The sequence below is a fragment of the Pundamilia nyererei genome, unplaced genomic scaffold (genome assembly GCF_000239375.1).
Source record: "Pundamilia nyererei isolate P.nyererei 1_Seehausen unplaced genomic scaffold, PunNye1.0 scaffold00028, whole genome shotgun sequence".
Taxonomy (NCBI): Eukaryota; Metazoa; Chordata; class Actinopteri; order Cichliformes; family Cichlidae; genus Pundamilia; species Pundamilia nyererei.
In genome coordinates, this window is record NW_005187429.1 from 325,736 (window position 1) to 345,956 (window position 20,221).

The following is a 20,221-nucleotide window of genomic DNA, read 5'->3' on the forward strand; positions in this document are numbered from 1 at the left end:
GCAAAACCTCTTCTGAAACAATTCAGAGAAAGAAAACGAGCCATAGCTTGTTCGTGCTCTCATGTTTCATGTTTGCATTTGTCTTCTATTTTCGGTTCTGATATGGTAACTAACCTATAAACGGACCAACAGCAAGAATAATTAGATGTTTGAGTAGTATGAGCTCAGTAGTGTGCTACTTATATTTGCATGTTGAGGTCAATTGAACAGAAATAGCTAAAAATGAAAACCAGGTCTGAGGTGACGGCTGCTCTGTTTTCAATGTAGCTCCGTGTTCTCGGCTCACTTGAATTATGGGTGTTCAATGACTCAGATGGTGCTAAGAGGCGGGGATCTCAAACATTTTACAAGTAACAGCCTTTATTTGTGAGCCACACCCAGATCAAACCTGCATTTATAAAACTGTACAATTCTAAAAATGTGATATGTGTATTTTTGCCAAGAGCTTTGCCTTAATAAGGATAAACAACTGAAGAAAGAGCTGCTTTAAAAGCTTTATAAGTGGACGTCACCGCCTTAAAGGCTTCAGAGCAAGTCAAGCTGTTTCCTAGTGTTTCAAGTCTTTAATGTAATCTAAATGTGGCATTATTGCTTTAATCCCAACATACAGACACATTTCTGTCACCCATTCATGCAAATTCAGTCTCAGTTTGTGTCATTGTGTATTGAAATCCTTGACAGAAACATCTCCGAACACAACTATTGCTGACCCACATTATGCCCTCTATTACTACCCCAAGTGTCATGTGGGTGAGGTAGTTCAGGTTAAAAAAAAAGTGTGACAGATGACCTGATTATAGAAACTGACCATCTACCACTCAAGTCCTGCATAGCTGGTCAAACCGAAAATCCCCTCATTAAAATCCCCTCATTAAAATCCCCTCAACTCCCAGAGAAGCCTTGAGGTCAAACCATGTTTTGGAAATCTTACAGCTTCAAAGTCAAGTGGAGTCGGTAATCCTCCTTAGAACGGGAGAATGAGTTTACAACACCTCGAGGCGAACAGACACCGCTAAGGTGATGCATAAAAAAGTTCTTTCGTGGTACAGTACATGTGTGGGAACATTTTCCTTTGTAGCTACTGGCCTCAAAATCAAAGACATACAGACTGCACTTTCAAAAAAAAAGGTTAAGAGGTCATTAAAGTTAGAGTAACTTTAGCAGCAATAAATAAAATCAAATAAGAAAAAAGAGATGATCATTCTGAACAAATGTGCTTTTTAAACAACAGGCTGAGATTTTGTTTTTCTTTCCGCTGGCACTTCAAAGGTGCAATATGTACGATTATCACCTGAAGCTGTCACTATAACCACCTAGCACTATAAGTAAAAGTAACTAAGCACAAGTTATTTATATAAAGCTTTTAAAGAAAAGAACCAGTCACAAGGTGCTTTGAAATGAGAACACCTGGACTGAAGCCCGACTGAATTTATCAGCGTAGTTTCCAGTCAGTTTGGTTTTTGGCCCATAGCGCCGCTTGCTGCACTTATGTTTCCTCTCTCGTTGCTCTCAACATCCCCTACCCTGGGAAATAGTGAGCGATAAGGGCCCCAGCATACCCACCGCAATCGTCGCTTTGCATGCTGCACACACTCGCTGCAGTATTCTCCTGAGCGACAGGTATCAGGCAGCACTGACACATCAGCGCTGGTATATGAGCAGAAGGAATTTTCCACAAAGTCTCATCTTTTCAAACTGTTGCAACATCTCCCCTGTAAAGTGTGAGTCTCTGAGCTTCTGCATCGATATATCGCAAACCAACACGATCGTACAAGGTGCCAGGTTACAAAAATCGAGAGAACCAGCAGAAACAGCAGCGGCTAGCAGCAGTGGATGTCACTTCAATTTGTTATCAAGGCCCTAAAACTGATCCCTACAGCAAGCCAATATCACGTAGCTTGAATTTTGTGAACCATATGTAGGTCTTGCTTAAAGTGTACAGGGGATTTGTGTATATGTGCGTGTGTTTGCCAGAAAAAGGGCATGGCACGCCGTGCTCAGACTGGTCCAGTAATTATACTGTCTTTATATAGCTGTGGTCTGAGACTGCTGGACTGAGGAAAACATCTGCTGAGCTCCAAGAGTCTCACATAAGGTTGGGGCAGTTTAATAGGCAACGATTGCTCACGATGGAGGCATTTGTGAACACTGTTTACCGGCTAATGCGGGATAATTGACGGCTGTTGACCTTCCAAGAAAAACCAGCAGCACATGTGTACTGGTCAAATCGAAACTAAGCTCAAATTATTCCACATCCAATTCAGCTAATTAACTCTTAATTTAATGGGTGAATTGCACACACTGGTCTTATTCTCGTCAGATTGCACAACTTTATAAATGATACTCTCTTTAGTGAATTAAAATGATGAATACAGACATTTATATGAAAGCTGACTTTCCATTCAGGCCTGTTTTTGTTGTTAAGTGGATAGGCTATTAAGTCACAGCTGTGCCAAAAGCATCTTTGATTTTAGATTTCGATCCAGTGCTGCTGACTCCGTATAATTGACTTCAGATGAATAGTGAAATGCTAGCCTGTATGTGCAAACACACGCTGCATTTCCACTCGTGTAACTGGGCTTTTATACAAATTTCCTTAAGGTTAAAATTATTTATACTAAAGGCTTTTAATTTTGATCGCTGATTTCTAGCAGTTTACTTCCACAGTTTCACCCAGCGAGAGCAGACTTATCACTCTACTGAAGCACTATCAAAAATCGTAATGTTGTAACTACCCAGTTAGACTATAACAGATTATTCAACATATTATAATAATCGACATGCTGCATGGAAACAAAAAGAGAAAAAATTTGTAGCTCTCAGGTTTGAGACCCATTTTAAGATTTTATTTTATTGATTGTTGATTGTTTTTCATCTTCTCACTTAAGTATATGTTCATCACATTTAGCCCTTTTCCATTGGGGTTGTCTCGGCACGGCTCACCTCTGTTTTTAGGGTTTTCCATTAGGTGAACCATCAGGTACTTTGTTATTCAATTCAGTTTTATTTATACAGCGCCAAATCACAACAACAGTCGCCTCAAGGTGCTTTATATTGGAAGGTAGACCCTACAATAATACATACAGAGAAAAACCATCAATCATATGACCCCATATGAGCAAGCACTTTGGCGACAGTGGGAAGGAAAAACTCCCTTTTAACAGGAAGAAACCTCCGGCAGAACCAGGCTCAGGGAGGGGCGGCCATCTGATGTGACCAGCTGGGGTGAGAGAAGGAAGACAGGATAAAAGACATGCTGTGGAAGAGAGACAGAGATTAATAACAATGCAGAGAGGTCTATGAACACACAGTGAGTGAAAAAGGTGACTGAAGAAGAAATAGTTAATGCATCATGGAAATCCCCCAGCAGCCTTCATCTATTGCAGCATAACTAAGGGAGGATTCAGGGTCACCTGGTCCAGCCCTAACTATATGCTTAAGCAAAAAGGAACGATTTAAGCCTAATCTTAAAAGTAGAGATAGTGTCTGTCTCCTGAATCCAAACTGGAAGCTGCTCCCACAGAAGAGGGACCTAAAAACTGAAGGCTCTCCCTCCCATTCTACTTTTAAATACTCTAGGAACAACAGGTAAGCCTGCAGTGTGAGAGCGAAGTGCTCTGATGGGGTGATATGATACTACAAGGTCATTAAGATAAGATGGGGACTGATTACTCAAGATCTTCAATGTGAGAAGGAGGATTTTGAATTCAATTCTGGATTTAACAGGGGGCCAATCAAGGGAAGCCAATGTAGGAGAAATATGCTCTCTCTTTCTAGTCCCTGTCAGTACTCTTGCTGTAGCATTTTGGATGAACTGAATGCTTTTCAAGGAGATTTTTTTAGTACCTACTCGGCTGGGGTTCCAAGTGATCTCAGGCGATCCGAAAACATGATGTCAGTAGACTGCATGCCACTGATTGGCTAGTCAGTGGCGTCACTCAATGAGTCATGAAAGACTCCTTCCCAAAATCAAAACCCGCCATTTTTAAAATGATGTCATGGGACTTTCGACCGCATTGTTATAACGACCCTGTGCACATCAGGTGGTTCTTGACTGTAAAGGAAAACCAGCAAGACTGATCATGTCTAGCTGAGTAGGTACTAGTGGAAAATGGCTATGAGACTGTAAGCACAAGGTGGACGTGGTATAAAAAGTGAAGCTAGTTAATGCAGACCTTGAAACATGCGTTCTTCATAATATCCAGCAGGAGGCAGGTCATCTGGTTGCATAACAGTCTGCGGTAAAACAATCCTACTTCTCTTCTTGATTTAAACGTTTTCTTCACGAGTTTACGATCTCAAATGTTCATTTCAAGTCTTCTCCTTCAATGCAGCACGACACTCATTTTGTAAATTATGGTCTCATTTAGTGTGAAAAAAAAGATAAAGAAGGGCATACTCTGGGGTGCAGCTTCCTTGTGATTCACACGTTGCTTTGGCGAGAGATGCTTTAATTTAAGTCAGCTCACCCTTAAAAACAAGATGGCGACAGATGAAATGGGATGTTAGACTAATGTTTTCAACAATGTTTTAAAAACGTATTTGTCTTCTTAACACTGACTTGTTAAAGCCTAAAAATACAGAGCAACTTGAAAGCAAATAAGGTTTAAAGGGATGGATGCAGTCAGTGTATGATGCAATTTCACACATCCATTCAACCTTGTATTTGTCTCAAATCCAAGCCCAAACATGCTCTCTGTTTACATCTTGTGGATACTTTGCCAACCTATAAGCAATACATAGTGGTCCTAAGAGTGTTTATGTGCAACTGAATGTATGAACATATGAATGCATGAATGTGCGCAAAATCAATCAGTATATAAACTGACTCAGTCAGTGACTTTATTTCTTAGCTGTTTCTTTAAATTGTGTCATGATGTGCTGAGATCTTTTAGCTTGCTTCGCTTTGTCACACGGGTTCTGTTTAAGTGATATCTTGATTCACCAGCTCTGGTAGTAATCAGGCCTGGGTGTGGCTAGTTTTCCGAAGAATTAGTTTGACGATCTGAAACATGTCAGTGTGACAAGTATAGAAAAAAACTACGAAATCAGGAAGGGGGTGAATACTTTCTCGTTGCACTGTAGGTTTGTGAGACAATGTGCCTGCACCCAGCTGCTGCAGTGCTTTGTTCATTTGTTTGGTTTTTGGCCGGCGAGAGGTGGATTTAGGATGCTTTATGATGCCGACTGCTCTCAAGATCACCACTTTAAACAAAAGTCGTCTTTTATAGTATCTGTGTGTAGATCAGCAATAAGCAGCCCAGTGAGGCATACACATTTCAGCTCACTATGACTTTGGCTGCAATTCAAACCAAACACTGGCTTGTGTTTCCTTTCGCTCTGTGCAGACTTTGACTTCTATGGTTGAAAAACACAAACATGATGCTGTTTTGGGATATGCCTTGGTCATAAATGAACATTTTGTTGAAGTCTTGGCATTTCTTAACGTATGGGCCAAGCCCGCCCTTGGAATGCTTTGTCTTGGAGTGTTAATCCTGACTGATCCCTTATCTCAAAAGGGCTGGCTGGCCTCGGGATATGTGATTTTGAAGTCCTCATTTTTTCTGTGCTGGTTATAGAGATCAGGCCTTTGCTTAGATTTTTCACCAGATGTCGATCTATTGATACCTCCTATGTGTGTACACACACGCGCGCGCACACAGAGTTCAGCTAACACCAAATGGGCTATAAAATGCTGTGGATTCAGTAATTCACATTTATTTGGCTATTTACCACTCACTCTGACCCTATCAAACTAATGGTTTCTGAATAATGAATGGCTTAAAATGGAAATGCATTGTGTTACTGTTGAAATGACACCATGCACTGGGTCTAACATTTGAAAGGGTTTAAAACCTGTAAAACCTCATTGCAAGGGTTTAGAGAAATTCAAAAGGTTAGAGGAATCTTGGAACCGTCGTGAGGTGAATGGATTTTCTCAAAAGCAAAGTGAAGTCGTAAACACGATTTAAAGCTGAGCACATCCCCAGAAAACCCACCACAACTCAAACCACGCTTTCAACATCTGTCTGCAGTCACAACCGAAAACCTGCAGGGATCAGTTAAAGCCGCGATGGTACAACAGCGATTCTTTTTTTGGATCCTTTTAAGACAGAGCATTACACAGCACCAGTCTATTTTTTCCTCTACCCTATTCTGGTCTGTAAAGCTGGTAATGGGAAGGAATGAGGTCCAATTACACACAGGGTGGAAAACAACAAAAAGTGGACGTCTCTTCAGGAGTGTCAACACAGAGCCATGTAATATGTTCCTGCACAGCGGTTAATAGCTGCACACAATGTCTGCATACAGTTGTGACCTGAGGGCAGACCCTCTCCAAAGTACCATCTCAAGTGTTTTTGTTTATTACTGAAAATACCACGGCCATCTTTCTCATCTGTTTAATGTTGCAAAACCTAACTCTAAAGATACCTCATTTTGGAGGCTGAATAAAAAACTCGAGGAACATAATTATAACAGATACAATACAACCCTGTGCTCTGATTAAATAATGCAAGTGTGCGTTGGTCAGTCGCGGCTTCATATTCAGATGGCATCTAATGGTCTTTTATATTGGGCGCAAAGGCAACTTTTTAACTGTTCACAATTAGCTAACCAGCATGTGGCAATAACAGGATACTGTTAGAAACTCTAAAAAGCAGAACTAATTCAGTAATGTCAGCTACATAGCAATTTTCTCGATTTCTCGGTATCTAATATTAGCGACGGCAAACTACTGAACATACCAATATGAAATACGGATGTAGCCTTCTGAAAACATGTGTGTCCTTTTATTTCTAAGATAGGATTATGTTTTGTCCAGAGCTGTATAGATTCACTTTAAAGAATGCAGACTGTTAGGTTGTGTCTACAAAGGCTTGAGTGTTACAAAGACTTTTATTTCATGCATATATTAGTCTGCTTTGTGCCAAGCATCACAGTCTGTCTAACATCAAGCACACCAGTGTTGTGCGTTCATATGTGGTCTATATTCTAATAGGCTGATAAGCTTTAACAGTCATGGCTGCACAGTAAGTAGAGTGTAAATTAAAGAACTGTTGGTAGTAAATTTTCACTGCTCCACTGAGGACTGTTTCTCAGAAAAGTAATAAAGCCAATAATCAGCCTGGAGTACCAGCAGGTCCTCAATGATCTGTAAAGCAGCCAGTGGAAAAAACATTTTGAGGGCTTCCTGTATTATGTAACTCTCACTTGGCTTAACTTTTCCTTCAAAAGTACAATCATCAGCTACTTATTTGCTACTCAACATAACCCCAAAAGACTCAGTGTCTGTTTGTGTTCATTCATATTCCTTCTCTTTACTTGAACTAGTAAGATCACTTTCCACCAGTGATTTCACTGAACTTAAAATATGTTATTATTTGTCTTTACAAACATCACTCTCGAAAAATATACCCCAAGATAGCAAAGATCACAGCGCTTAGATGACAAAATCTGCTCAATTATTACATTCCACACATTTGTACATCACTCAGTATATGTTTCAAGTTACTAAACACATGCTGCACATCAGATCTGGCTCTGGGGCTTTTAGGGATTTAGATGTCTTGGAAACAGCAGTGTGCCTTCAGTGGGTGGACATACTTTTGCAGGTGCACAGCGAAGACATGCGGCACGAAAACAGCCCACAGCCCTGTAATAAGTGGGTAACAGATGATGATGCAGCGATAAACTGTAAACTCCCATCTGCGTTGCTGAAGGGAGTGAGTGAGTCCACTGATGCAGACTCTCATTATGGGCTTGACAGAGCTGGCTGGCAAAGTAACCAATAGTTACCCAACCCTGCACGTGAAGACTGGCATTATCCTCACTGTGTGCATGTGTGAGTGTGCACATGAAACTGGAGGGTGTGGCTGACATAAAAATACACAGGTGACCCTAATGGAAGCACTGGTTACAGAGCTTAAAGAGCTTAAATGATGGAACACTTTTACTATTTGCAGAGCACAGCTTTAGGGATTAGAGTGCAGGTGGAACTGTTAATTTAATGGCACGATTACAGCAAGACCGCACCTCATACTTGCTTGCACATCTGTCCTGGAAAACCTTGGATACCCTTACTGTCTTGAAGAGATTTTATGCTGATCACTTTACTTGTTATACTCAGACAGAAACTCACCAGACACTTTATTACCGACACTTTCCTAGTGCTGAGTTGGACCACGTTTTGCCCTCAGAACTGTATTAATTCTTTATGGCACAGATTCAAAAAGCTGCTGGAAACTTACCTCAGAGATGTTGGTCCATATTTACATGATAGCATCACACAGGTCCTGCAAATGTTTTGACTGCACATCCAGTTCCACCTCCTGTTCCACCAGTCCAAAGGTGCTCTGTTGGATTTAGATTTCTTGACTGTGGAGGGTATTTAAGTAGCTTCGTGCTCACTGCTATATTGGAAGCAGCCACCACGGTCAGCAAAAATGCACAGGTAGGCCATGGTGTTTAAAAGATGCTCAGTTGGTTCCAAGCGACTGAAAATGTGCCAAGAAAAACATCCTCTACATAATTATACCAAAAACAGCAGCCTGATGATGACACTAGACAGAATGGATCCATGCTTTCATGTTGTATATGTCAAACTATGACCCTGCCACCTAAACATTATTGCAGGAGTTAAGACTCCTCAGACAAGCAACTTATAGCCTCAGTTTCCTGTTCTTCACTGGGAGGAGTGGCACCTGGTGTGGTCTTCTACCGCTGTGACCCATCTGCTTCAAGGGTCGACATGCTGTGCCTTCAGAGATGGTCTTCTGTTTCAGCCCTGTTTACCTTTCTCATAATGACTGGTTATTTAAGTTACTGTTGCCTTTCTTTCAGTTGGAAACAGTCTCCTCTGACCTCTGGCATCAACAAGAAATGTTCTTCCAGAGAACTGCTGCTCACTGGATATTTTCTCTTTTTCAGAAAATTCTGAGGAAAAATTGTGTTGGAAAATCCCAGCAGATCATCAGTTTCTGAAATACTCAGACGAGCCTGTCTGACACCAACAAACACGCCACATTTAAATTCATTCTTTCCCATTCTAAAGCTAGGTTTGAACTTCAGCAGGTCACCTTGACTGACTCTGGGTGCCTAAATGTACCCAGGTGCTGCCAAGTGATTGGCTCATGAGATATTAACAAGCAGGTAACCTGGTATCTTGTGAGTGTTAACAGAAGCGTGTTTCACTCAGCCTGTAAAATCGTTGTGAAACTTCAAGAAAATAACCTGAATGAAATATTCAGGTAACAAAGAATGAGACGAGATTTTCATAAGAAGCAGCCTGGAGTTACGATCTGTGAAAGACCGTGGCATCATGTATTTAGACCTACGTACGAAAAACGAATAGAATACTTACAAATTACGTATTCAATTTATAGGTTTAATGTTTTTCATGACATTTACAGCAGCAGCTGTGTTTTCTGGCTATTTCCTAGATATCAATATAAGTCAAATGATGAAAGCTGAACCTTTGGATCTGAACTAGAAGCTTTTGGATGATTTTAAATACACTGACTTCATTATTTGACACTTTGACCACATTTACTATATAAACATTTAACTATGCACAAAGTATTTACTGTATATATACGGCACATATAACAAAAAGAAAGGAAAATTGTAACTGGCACCCTATAAGAAATAAGTGAAAATGCAGTTTCACAAATCAACAAACACTTGCTGATAATGTAAAATTAAACAGGATATCAGCTGAGCTATCACACGCCATCACAAGCTGCATGCTTTTATCACTAGATATAGGCAGTGCTGACATGGAAACTGGATGGCAAGCAGGTTTGCATGCACATGCATACATTGTACAGACAGACATAGTGTGCATACACAGGCATGTGAAACCAACCCCAATAAAACTGCCTTTGCTGACTCTGCAGTAAAACTGGTTTTAGTATTTGAGTTCAGATAATACAGTTATTTTGACAAAAGGTAAAAAGGTAGCCACAGTTCTGCTTAACACGATGCCATCCACATTTCCCAGTAGAGTTTTGTCTTTATAGTGGTCACAGTTCATAGTAATGTTAGTGATGTAATTGTCATGAGTAATACTTTCCTATGGCGTCATGTCAGGCTTCATTTATTGTAGCTGACTGGACTTGATGTTTAAGGACCGGCGAGGCATTCATGTCTAAAACGTTGTTGTTGTTAATTCTCTGTGGAAGTCTGCTTCTGCTTCACTGGCAGCCAGGAGAGATTATACAGTGGGCGACTTTTCAGTTCTGTGCCCTCTTTCGTCACAAAGTCCATGATAATGATACAGTGGTTTGCAAAAACACATTTCTGCATGCAATTTTGTCCAATTATGTTGCCATTAAAATCCCCAAAATGGGTCTGCTGAAACAGACTTTGGGGAAAACTCTTGGTCAATATGATTATTTTGATTTGTTAAATTACCAAATAGAAATAACACTGCTGCCAAAATTCAAAGGAATATCATTGGAAGTTCAGAGGAATGCATTAATAGATGGGAGAAGCAGGGAGGGACGATTACTCCCACAGACGGTTTAGTGGATAAGATGCTCCAGATACCTGAATGACCCACATACAGTGACTACATTATATTAATAATAACAGGTTAACTGCTGAAGGATTTTAGCTTTTTTTGCACGCATAATTTAGATTTTGTTTTTTAAAACATAAAAGTGCTACAAACATATAAAGCCTGTGGATAAAAACTGTTCTCAAAAAAATGTAAAAATGTTCAGATATATTCAGAAGCAAATGTAAGCAGTTCACGCCCGTTCCTGTCAGTTCTGTGGTTTAGAGTCCAGTGGGGTCAGTTTTGCTTCTGTATTTAGATACTGCTTATTACTGTGGGAGAACACAGCGACCACATAAACACCAAGTCTCGGTGTCCAAACAAGAGGAATGTGTATTGTTTTTTAGGAAAAAGAGGAACTGTGGAGCGATTCATTACAGCAGCGCTCACATCTTGCTTTAAGAGGTTCAAGGCATCCGAGTGTGTCTTGATTTAGAGGAAAAAAAATATGATGGGAATTCCTCACAGCTAGTAATTTAGTAATTTTAGAAAGAGGGCGTGGCGGTCAATTCTCCTTGAAATGTTCAAACACATCCAGACTGCAGCACAGTAGCCTCTGGCAGCAGAGGCCAGCGTCAGCCACAGACAGACAGCTTTTGTCTTTATGAGAGTCGGAGTAGGAAAAAAAAAACGGTGTTACTCTCTCCCCCAAACCCCCATAAAAACAGTGCTTACAAATCATCGACCATCTTCAAAGCGAAACCTCACAACTTCCCCAACACGCGTTATACACCAGCACTGGTGCATCAATCACTTGAAAACTATTTTACTTTTATCAAAGATGGGAAACTGACTGGCAGCAAAAGATAATAACACAGCCAGTGTGACACCTCTACATACAGCAGCTGTATGCAGCTTTTGAATAAAGACATGTTTTTTTATGCGACCCAGATCTAAGGGTACTGATGGGCTGATATGCATATTTTAGGAAATATGCCTTTACAGCTGTGTAGAATGGTTGCACAGTAGTTAGTACTATTTCCTCACAGCAGGCGGGTGAGGGGAGGGTTCGACTCCAACATCTGGCCAGGGTCTTTCTGTGTGAAGTTTATATGTTCTCCTTGTGTCTGTGTGGGTTCTCTGGGTTCCTCCTAAAGTCATGCAGTTAGTGGGTTTAGACTAATTAGTGATTTTAAACTGACACTAAGTGTGAGTGCTATCAGACCAGTGACCTGTCCTGGATGTACCCTGCTTCTTGCCCCTTGACAGCTGGGATAGGTTCCATCCCCCTCCACCATGACGCTGAATCAGATAAATGTAAAACGTCTGGACTTCTTTAAGTTGCTTTAAGACATTTCACCTCTCATCCGAGAAGCTTCTTCAGTTCTAGGCTACAATGACCTGGATGACTGAGAACCTTCACAGACATAAATGTAAAACAATGGATTATCCGATGAATGATCTACAGGATATATTTATGACTTCACAGACAACATCTTGAAATAGGTCTTTTTATTTAAGAAATGTATAATAAAGGAAATATTTTCCCGAGCCAACTGAACCAAGGCAGTTGTCTTGGAATTTTAACTGACCTTTATGTGCTCCTGAGTGGGATGGAAGAAGTCGCCATGTTTTATAAGTAATGGAAACAATAACAGCGTTTGGTGGTGTAATGCCCACTTATAATTTCATTTCCTATGTTTTTAAATAACTGCACTAGCCCACACACTGTTGTTAGTCTAAATGACCAAGTAAACAAATACTTAGTCTAGAAAGATCTCAAAAGGATGACATGTGATGGAGAATGAATTGCCTTAAAGAAGAGGGGAAATAAATATCTGATCTTTAAGTAACAAAGAGGCTCATTGAAGTGAGGCTAATGTGGACAGCCCCGCTGGTTCACGTGTGTAATGTCTGATGAAAGTATGATTCACTCAAAAACACACATCGCCCTGGCACTGCAAGAGACAGCAACCAGGACCTGAAGAAGTAGAAAGTCTGTGTAATGAAAGAAAAAAGAAAATGTTCCAGGCTTTACAGAATTATCGATTACCTTTGTGTGCTCTAATACTACATACATCTTTTACTACTTACATCTTTTACTACTTACATCTTTTACTACTTACATCTTTTACTACTTACATCTTTTTCAGCTTCATTCATACAAATTGTTTTTTAAACTAACATTTTATATCAGTATCACTTTTCCAACTTTTTCAACATTTCTTTACACTACTTTACGCCCTGCCACATTTACAGCGGGTAACACTCTAATAGTACAGCTATAGTTAGCTTAGTGTGAAATGTGATGCATGTCACACTGCTAAACCTTCTTCTCTATTTAGTCATCCACATATGACTGTTAATGCCTGAATAGGACAGAGATGGTATAACAGATAACTGTCCTGTGAAAGCTAAAAAAAAAAAAAAAAAACCTACATAGGAGTGCTAAAAATTCTAAAGATAAAAGTAAATTTGGTCAGCACACAAACTACCTGGTATTTATTTTCATTCTAAGCTGGTGGAGACTTCCTTCCTGGCAACCACAGCTGTTAGAGTCCTGGAGTCTCACGGTAGCCACCAAGCCACAGTATCTGCTGCTACGCAGAACAGAACTGCGTAAAGCATGGTTTAGTCGCAGTTCAGTTGGTACATGATGTGATGCATGACTCTGTGTACTTCCTCTTAGGAATTTTATCACTCAGAGCTAACCTTATCCCCCTTTCCACCAAAAACCAAAAGGAAGGACTAACTCAGTCTTTTAAAGATTTCACTAAAGCGTAGTTTTGAAGAAGAATAATCCAGGTTTTAGTATGAAAAATACAGTTACATAACCATATTTTGTACTACATTTTTAAACATTAGCTGAGATTATAAATAGCTGTCCAGAGTTAGTTGGTTGAATTAAGGCACATAGGAGACACATACTGGGCTCTGCCAGTGCCGGGGGCCTGCCAAGCACTTTTTGGCATTTTTGTGGTACCCCACATGTTCCATTTGTGGGATCAGAAATAAAAGGACACATTACCTCAGCCTCACGTTCCCAGTTTGTCACATTGGGATGTTTGGTACCATTGTAACACATCTTCAGTGCCGCTTTTCAACATGCAGGGTAACATGAGTTCCTGCCTGAGACAAACACCTCGAGACTGCAAGAAAAACACTTGTGATGTCACAAGTGTTGCATGACTGCCAGAGAAGCTTGTGTGTATTTTTTTATATATATATTTTTTTTCATGTAACATGGAATATAAGCTATAGGCTATTATAAACTTTGTATATGATTTGAAAATATGGACAGTTGTTGTAAAAGCAGTGTTGCCTAACAGTCAGATGTTTCTCTCTGGGTACTTAATTCCCACAGTCTACAAACAATAAGGGTAGTTTTGCTGATTCTGTCAAAGTATTCTTATTCTTCCCTTGAGGGGTTTTCAAGAAGAGAACTACACTGATATGATTTCAGCATTTTGAATACTACTGGTTTTACCTAACCAAGTTTGAAACTTCCCCATGGGGCTTGAATGATTTGAACAGATTATTACTGTCATCGTTATTTTGGGGGAAAAGCACACTCACTATTGGCGATCAGCACTGACTTTGTGAAACCAAAACATTATGAAAGAAAGCCCACCTATAAATTCAAAATGTCAACAACAAAAAACCCCAGCGGCGCTTTTGGTTTCCCTAACAGCGAGGCTGTTGTGAAGTCTCTTCTTGCATGTTTCACCGTGTTTCTCAACAACACTCTTGCCTGCTCTCTTCCTCATTTCATTACAGGAAGTGAGTTTGCAGCCAGATGCAGAGCTGTCACCCCGCTGGGTGACATGTCATTCCTGTAAACTCTTGTGAAGATGGTGCCGTTCTAGTTCCAGATTCTGCTGCTGCCGCGATGCCCTGTTTGGGTCATCATCTCTCTCGCTGGCCTTGATGCCATCGGAAACAACGAGCCACAAATTTTGCAAGTAAGTGTTCACACTTTGCTGAGCTGCATCTGCTCAAGCGGACCTGTCGCTTCTTCATACTAGCCAGCTGTCTTGCTACATACTGTGACTTATAAATACAGGCAGGATCTGTCGAAATGCTTTCATGGATTAATCATAATATGCGTTATGTAAGATCATTTGAAGTTTAGGTATATGATGTGGCAATATCTAAATTCACAGTCTGTTAGTTAGTACACAAAGCTCGGTGCTGCAATGGAAAAATAGGTTCGATAACATCTAGCCTCAGCTTCCCCATTTTGCAACAAATGTGTCAGTTGAGATATAGCTCAATGGTCAGTATGTAGACTACAAGATCAAGAGCAGAGAGACGTGTACTAGTGATTCCTGTCTGTCTTTTTTCTTTTTGTCCTGACTTCAGGCTGGAGTCTAGTCCATCTGGAGGATGGGGAATGTGATGCGAGGTGTGAGTGCTGAGAACAAGGTCAACACCGGAAACCCTGAAACCTCTCTGAAGGGTAAGATGTCCTTTTAGTGAATAAATAGCGCAGGCTGATAAAAACTACAGATTGGGAGCTTTCTGCACTCTTGGCAGCAACAACAGTCACTGTGATAATCCCTGACCGAAGAGACACTGATATCTTGAATACCAGAATTTACTGTTTCGCCATGTTTCATTATGCATGCCTATGATGATGTGGCAATTGAACCTAGGCAATTAAACACAAATCACGAGTACAGATACATAAGAAATCACAAATCTAGTCTTAAAAACTGATTTCGGACAGTTTTAGTTATTTCTAAATCACAACGGCAACATTTGGCTGCCAGTAAAGGCTGCAAATATTACTGTTTTTGCAGGCACAGAAGACGAGGTGGTGGTGGTGCTTCAGGACTATCCTGCTCCTGAAATCAGCGAGCCGATCTACAGACTGGGAGAAAAGCTCAAAGTGGTTGCGCAGTAAGTTCATGTGCTTGCTTTTCTAATTGAAAAAAGAAAAGAAAAGAAAAGAAAAGAGAAAAGTTTTGGAGATTATGTGCAGCAAAAGGAAACCAAAGTCAAAAAGAAAGGTTTGTTTGTAATGGAGTGTTCTAAATGTGTAATTTAGAGAAGTGGCTCGGCAAAAGGTCAGTTTTTAATTCCTCTTTGCTTCTGTGTCGTCGTCAGGGAGGCTTATTGGTGGAGAGTGCGCTCTATCCAAACGGGGAAGGAGAACTACATACCCGGCAGCCATGTAGCACGAGTGTACCATGGGTAAGTAACACCTCACTGACACTATCTTCCGTTCCACTGGTCTGGTTGGTTTGCTTGAACTTGATAAAAATAGGTCCTTCTGCTTTACGATCTGTCGTTTTAATAGAATGGGCATGACATATTGGTGATGCGCCCTATATTACAGCTGCGTTTGTGCTGATTTAATAAATATGGTGATTTATATTTTTATCCCCACTAGTATTTAATCTGGAATTAAATACTCATTTGGGTTTTATTTTTCTTTTGGTTCAATCAGCTGGCTGTTTGAAGGTGTGGAGAGGCAGAAGGCGGAAGAACTGCTTCTTCTACCCGGGAACAGAGTGGGTTCTTTTCTGGTCCGAGAAAGCACAAGGGAGAGAGGTAAGAACAAGTAAACGACTACTTTCATTTGATTCCAATTCTTGGTTTCTGTGAATAAGTTAAAAGCAATCGTGAACTACCTCTGAGACTTAACTACCGACACAGGACATCAGCGTAGTCACACCATTAACCGCTCAGTTAACCATAGCTGGAAAGGGGAGGAAGCAGCAAGCTGCTACTGAGGTCTAGATAAAGCAGGCCAATGACTGCTAAGCTAAGCTGAGCCAAATGCCTGCTGGTTGCATCTTTAGGCTGAATGGAAAGCAAACAGCCTATCTCCCAAAATGTCAAACTATATCTGTAAAGACACGTAAAAAGGGAAATGACTTCTAACTGGGCCAAAGTCCCATTGACCTGTGATAAATAAATCAATCCAATGACTAAACTTGACAGGAGATGGAAACTACACCACATGACTGAACTTCACTTGCTTCTGCTTTGTCTCAAAGCCGTAGTTATTGATGTTATTGTTATTAATCATATGGTCTTGTTTCAAGATTGATGTCATTATTGAAAGCCTGTCTTCAAAGCATGCGATGCGTGTCACATCCTCAGGTCTGTATTCGCTCTCGGTGAGGCACAGGAGTGTAAAGCACTATCGTATCTTCAGACTTGACAACAGCTGGTACTACATCTCCCCACGTCTCACTTTCCAATGCCTTGAAGATATGATCAATCATTATTCTGGTGAGTAGATACGTAAATATGTTGCTTTCTCATAGACCTTTAGTTCACATGTGAGACAGTGAACAAACTCATCATGTGTAGGGGCACACACACACACATATAAGTACTAACGAACTTCAGAAACCACACACGCTTAGATGAACAAAAATACAGTTTCATGTTCTTAATATAGAAGTATTTGTTATCAGTGTTTCAGCCTCTATATATATTTCCTCCACTGAAAGAATATTTTTGGAACACAACGGGAAATGAGATACAACTTGCATGTTTGATAAGCACTGTTGTGTACACAGTGAGGAAAAGCGGTTGTGATAATTGCTGAAGTAGTGCAATACTCTTGACATATATATAAGTTTGCTTTGTATGTTTGCTAGAGCGGTCAAGTGTTGAGTGGTTCATGCAAATTTTGCAACTTTATGTTTGTTCTTTGCTCGTCTTGCCTGGGGGCTGTATTTTACTTCCCCTATTGTTGCATTTTCAGATTCTGCAGATGGGTTATGCTGTGTGCTGACTTCGCCCTGCCTGTCTGGCACGATTCAGCCGCCAGATGCGAGTCTTGGAGCTCCACCTGTAGTGATGCGACGCAACTTTGACTGGAACAAAGTAGACAGGTACAGATGAGATTCAAATAAATATTTTGCTATGAAGGCGGCAGCCATGAAGTGTGTTTATTTGAATATTTGTGAGCCAGAATTGCACAAAAGCTGCCCAGTGGAGGAGCATGTGCAGGGAAGAACTGGGGGGAAAAGTCTGTCCACTTTATTTTAAAACTGCAACATTGGGAGCTGGCCTTTGTCAGAAGATCAAGTTAGAAGCATGTTAGTGTGACAGTGCATGTTGTGTGCCCCTCCCTGAAGCTGGTTCTTTGGTCTTCCTGTTAAAAGGGAGGTTATCCTTCCCACTGATGCCAAGTGTTGCCTCATAGAGGGTGGTCTGATTAATAAGGTTCTCTTGTATTACTGTAGGGTTTTTACCTTACTGTACAAAGTGCATTGAGGTGACTATTATGGTGATTTGGCACGATATAAATAACACTGAGCTGAACTGAACTGAATAAAATTCAAAATTGCCATCTTTGTCCCGCCTTAACGTTAAGCCTTTGAGATACAATTTTAATGCATTTTAAAGAAAAACACATTTAAGCACTGTTAAAAAAAAATCTATATCCAGCATCTAACCAACTTTGTGCATCAGTATCATGGGGATATATTTGAGCTTCAACAACAAAAAGCTCACAGTGGAGTAACAGAACAAAGCACTGTTGCCCTGGATGTTCTGTTTCTGTTAATTCACCATAACTGTTTACACTGTTTATTCTTTATTTATTATTGTATGGAGGGCATTTGTCAGAGGCAAGATTTAGGAAAAGCAGGAAAAAAACAGCTGACACTCAGGAGCCACAATCAACATGTCCACCAGTGTCTCATCTGACAAGCTGTAATTAAATCTTTACCAAACGAACAAATACTAAAACCCATGATACAGTATTTCCTCATTATTTTCAATTTATGTTACATATTTTTCTAAGATCACAAAATTGTTTCCATTCATGTTTTTTTTTTCAAAAGTCTATTTTTCATTTTAATTTTGGTTTTCAGAAATTATTATTTTTTAATATTTAGTTTCCATTTAAGTTTTAAGTTACATTTTAAGTTTAGTTAAAATAACCATGGTATGACGGTTATAAGTTTCCTTTTTTAAATCTTTATTAAATATGCAAAAGATATTTTATAAAGAAATCGGCGAATCATGACATTAAACAAGAGGCAGTAATGAATATCTGAGGCAGCTTTGGAGGTGGAGCCTGGTTAACGGTTAAATGTGAAGGTCAGTGGTTCAGCCTCTGGCTCCATTTTGAAATTTCTTTGGGCGACAGACTGAACTTTGAATTGTCCCTAATGCACCTGTTTAAATGTTAGGTTAAAAGTGCTTACGTATGTGAAGAAGAAAAAATGTGTGAATGAGGCTACAGGTTAGAAAACACATTAAATGCTGAAACTGAGTAAAAAAAAACAAAGAACCTGACCACTGCACTCAAATCCAGCATTTTACTGAAGGTTTGTCCTTATTCTAAGGTGGGATTAATTGTATTCATCTCTACACTTTACAGGAACCAGCTGGTCAGCACAGACGCCTGCAACGAAAACATGGTGAGCTATGGAGTCAGGAACAGCATCGCTGCCTACCTGTCCTTTGCTGGCGATCAAGACCCTTCACGGGTGAAATCAGATAGCAGGAAGAAGAAAAGCAAATCGCTGTATGTGCTTCCTGAAAATGGCCTTCCGAACACTGACTATGACGAGGACTTCTAGATGCAACAGTGAAGCTAAAAAGACCGGACTATTTTTAAGTGGAGGCCAGTAGACAACTTCCTCTGAAATCTACTAACGATTCCTTCAGAGCCAGCAGAGAACAGTACTGAGCCGAAACTATTACCCCAAAACATCGAGGCGTTTCATTGTTTCTACTTTGAGCACTTTGAAGTACTTTTAACAATAACGCAAATCGCATGACCAATTACACTTGTGAAGTAGTTGAACTGGATGACGGTGCAATTTAGATGTGAATACCCGAACGCAGGGCGGAAAAACAAAGCTTGGCATTATGGTGTGATGAGTGATGTGGGAGAGATTCTAATTATATGCATATGGCTTTTTGTGGCTTTCAAACTATTTTAAGTTTTATTACTATGGTAAAATGGTCATATTGAGACACAGGCAAACTCAGATCATTTGAATTTGGGGGCTAAATTGATGCATTGAAGATGAAGATCATATAATGAGTGTGTCTCAACCAGTGATTTATTCACACACAAATATAGGGGGGATTGAGCGAAATGTGGATTCCTCTTATAGTTGCCATCCTACGATTTGTCATTCAATATTAATTCTCACTATGAGATTCACTACACAAGCCAGTGTCGCAGTTATCAACAACCAACCTCTAATTAATGGCTTTCATTGTGGTGTGACCCACCGATCAAGAGAGTGAGACCATGTGTATAGACAGGGGTTGTAAAAAATATAATCCGCTTTAGTAATTTGAGTGAACTGGCCCTTTAAATATCCCCAGAGGGTGGAAAATAATCACTTCTGTGAAGCACGATAAGGCTCCAAATGGTTTATCAATAATATATGCTGTGTGGGTTGTTCACAAAATAGTTTTTTTTCTTCTTCTTGTAATTTTCTTTTAGTTTATTAATGTTTCCTAAACACTGAAATGTATGTTCCTGTGTAATAATTTATCTAACTTGAGCAACTCAGGTTACAAATATCGTTACCGGGCTTGGTAACAATATTTTAGTGTTACTAGTGCAACAGGATCGTGTGAATACTGTATATAATTAATATGTACCAGTTATCATGTTTCATGTATCAATCAATTACAGGAATGGCTGTTATGGTAATAGTCTGATGCTTTTTTGCCTTATGTTTTATTTAATGTTTCATGGGAATAAAGACCAGTCAACTGCAATACTAA

General features: G+C 40.0%; 1 protein-coding gene across 1 annotated transcript; it reads left to right on the forward strand.

Moving 5' to 3' along the window:
* The first annotated feature begins 14,192 nt into the window (after positions 1 to 14,192).
* On the forward strand, positions 14,193 to 20,221 carry sla1a (Src like adaptor 1a). Its single transcript, XM_005728282.1, has 8 exons — positions 14,193 to 14,460; positions 14,861 to 14,957; positions 15,301 to 15,400; positions 15,608 to 15,694; positions 15,951 to 16,054; positions 16,610 to 16,741; positions 17,223 to 17,352; positions 18,852 to 20,221. The coding sequence occupies exons 2-8, from the start codon at positions 14,885 to 14,887 to the stop codon at positions 19,051 to 19,053; spliced, it is 828 nt and encodes a 275-aa protein (XP_005728339.1). The 5' UTR covers positions 14,193 to 14,460; positions 14,861 to 14,884; the 3' UTR covers positions 19,054 to 20,221.

Coding starts and splice junctions, on each gene's coding strand:
- sla1a (XM_005728282.1), top strand. CDS start 14,885: ATGGGGAATGTGATGCGAGGTGTGAGTGCTGAGAACAAGGTCAACACC. Junction 14,958..15,300: donor CCCTGAAACCTCTCTGAAGG/GTAAGATGTCCT, acceptor CTGTTTTTGCAG/GCACAGAAGACGAGGTGGTG. Junction 15,401..15,607: donor AAGCTCAAAGTGGTTGCGCA/GTAAGTTCATGT, acceptor TGTCGTCGTCAG/GGAGGCTTATTGGTGGAGAG.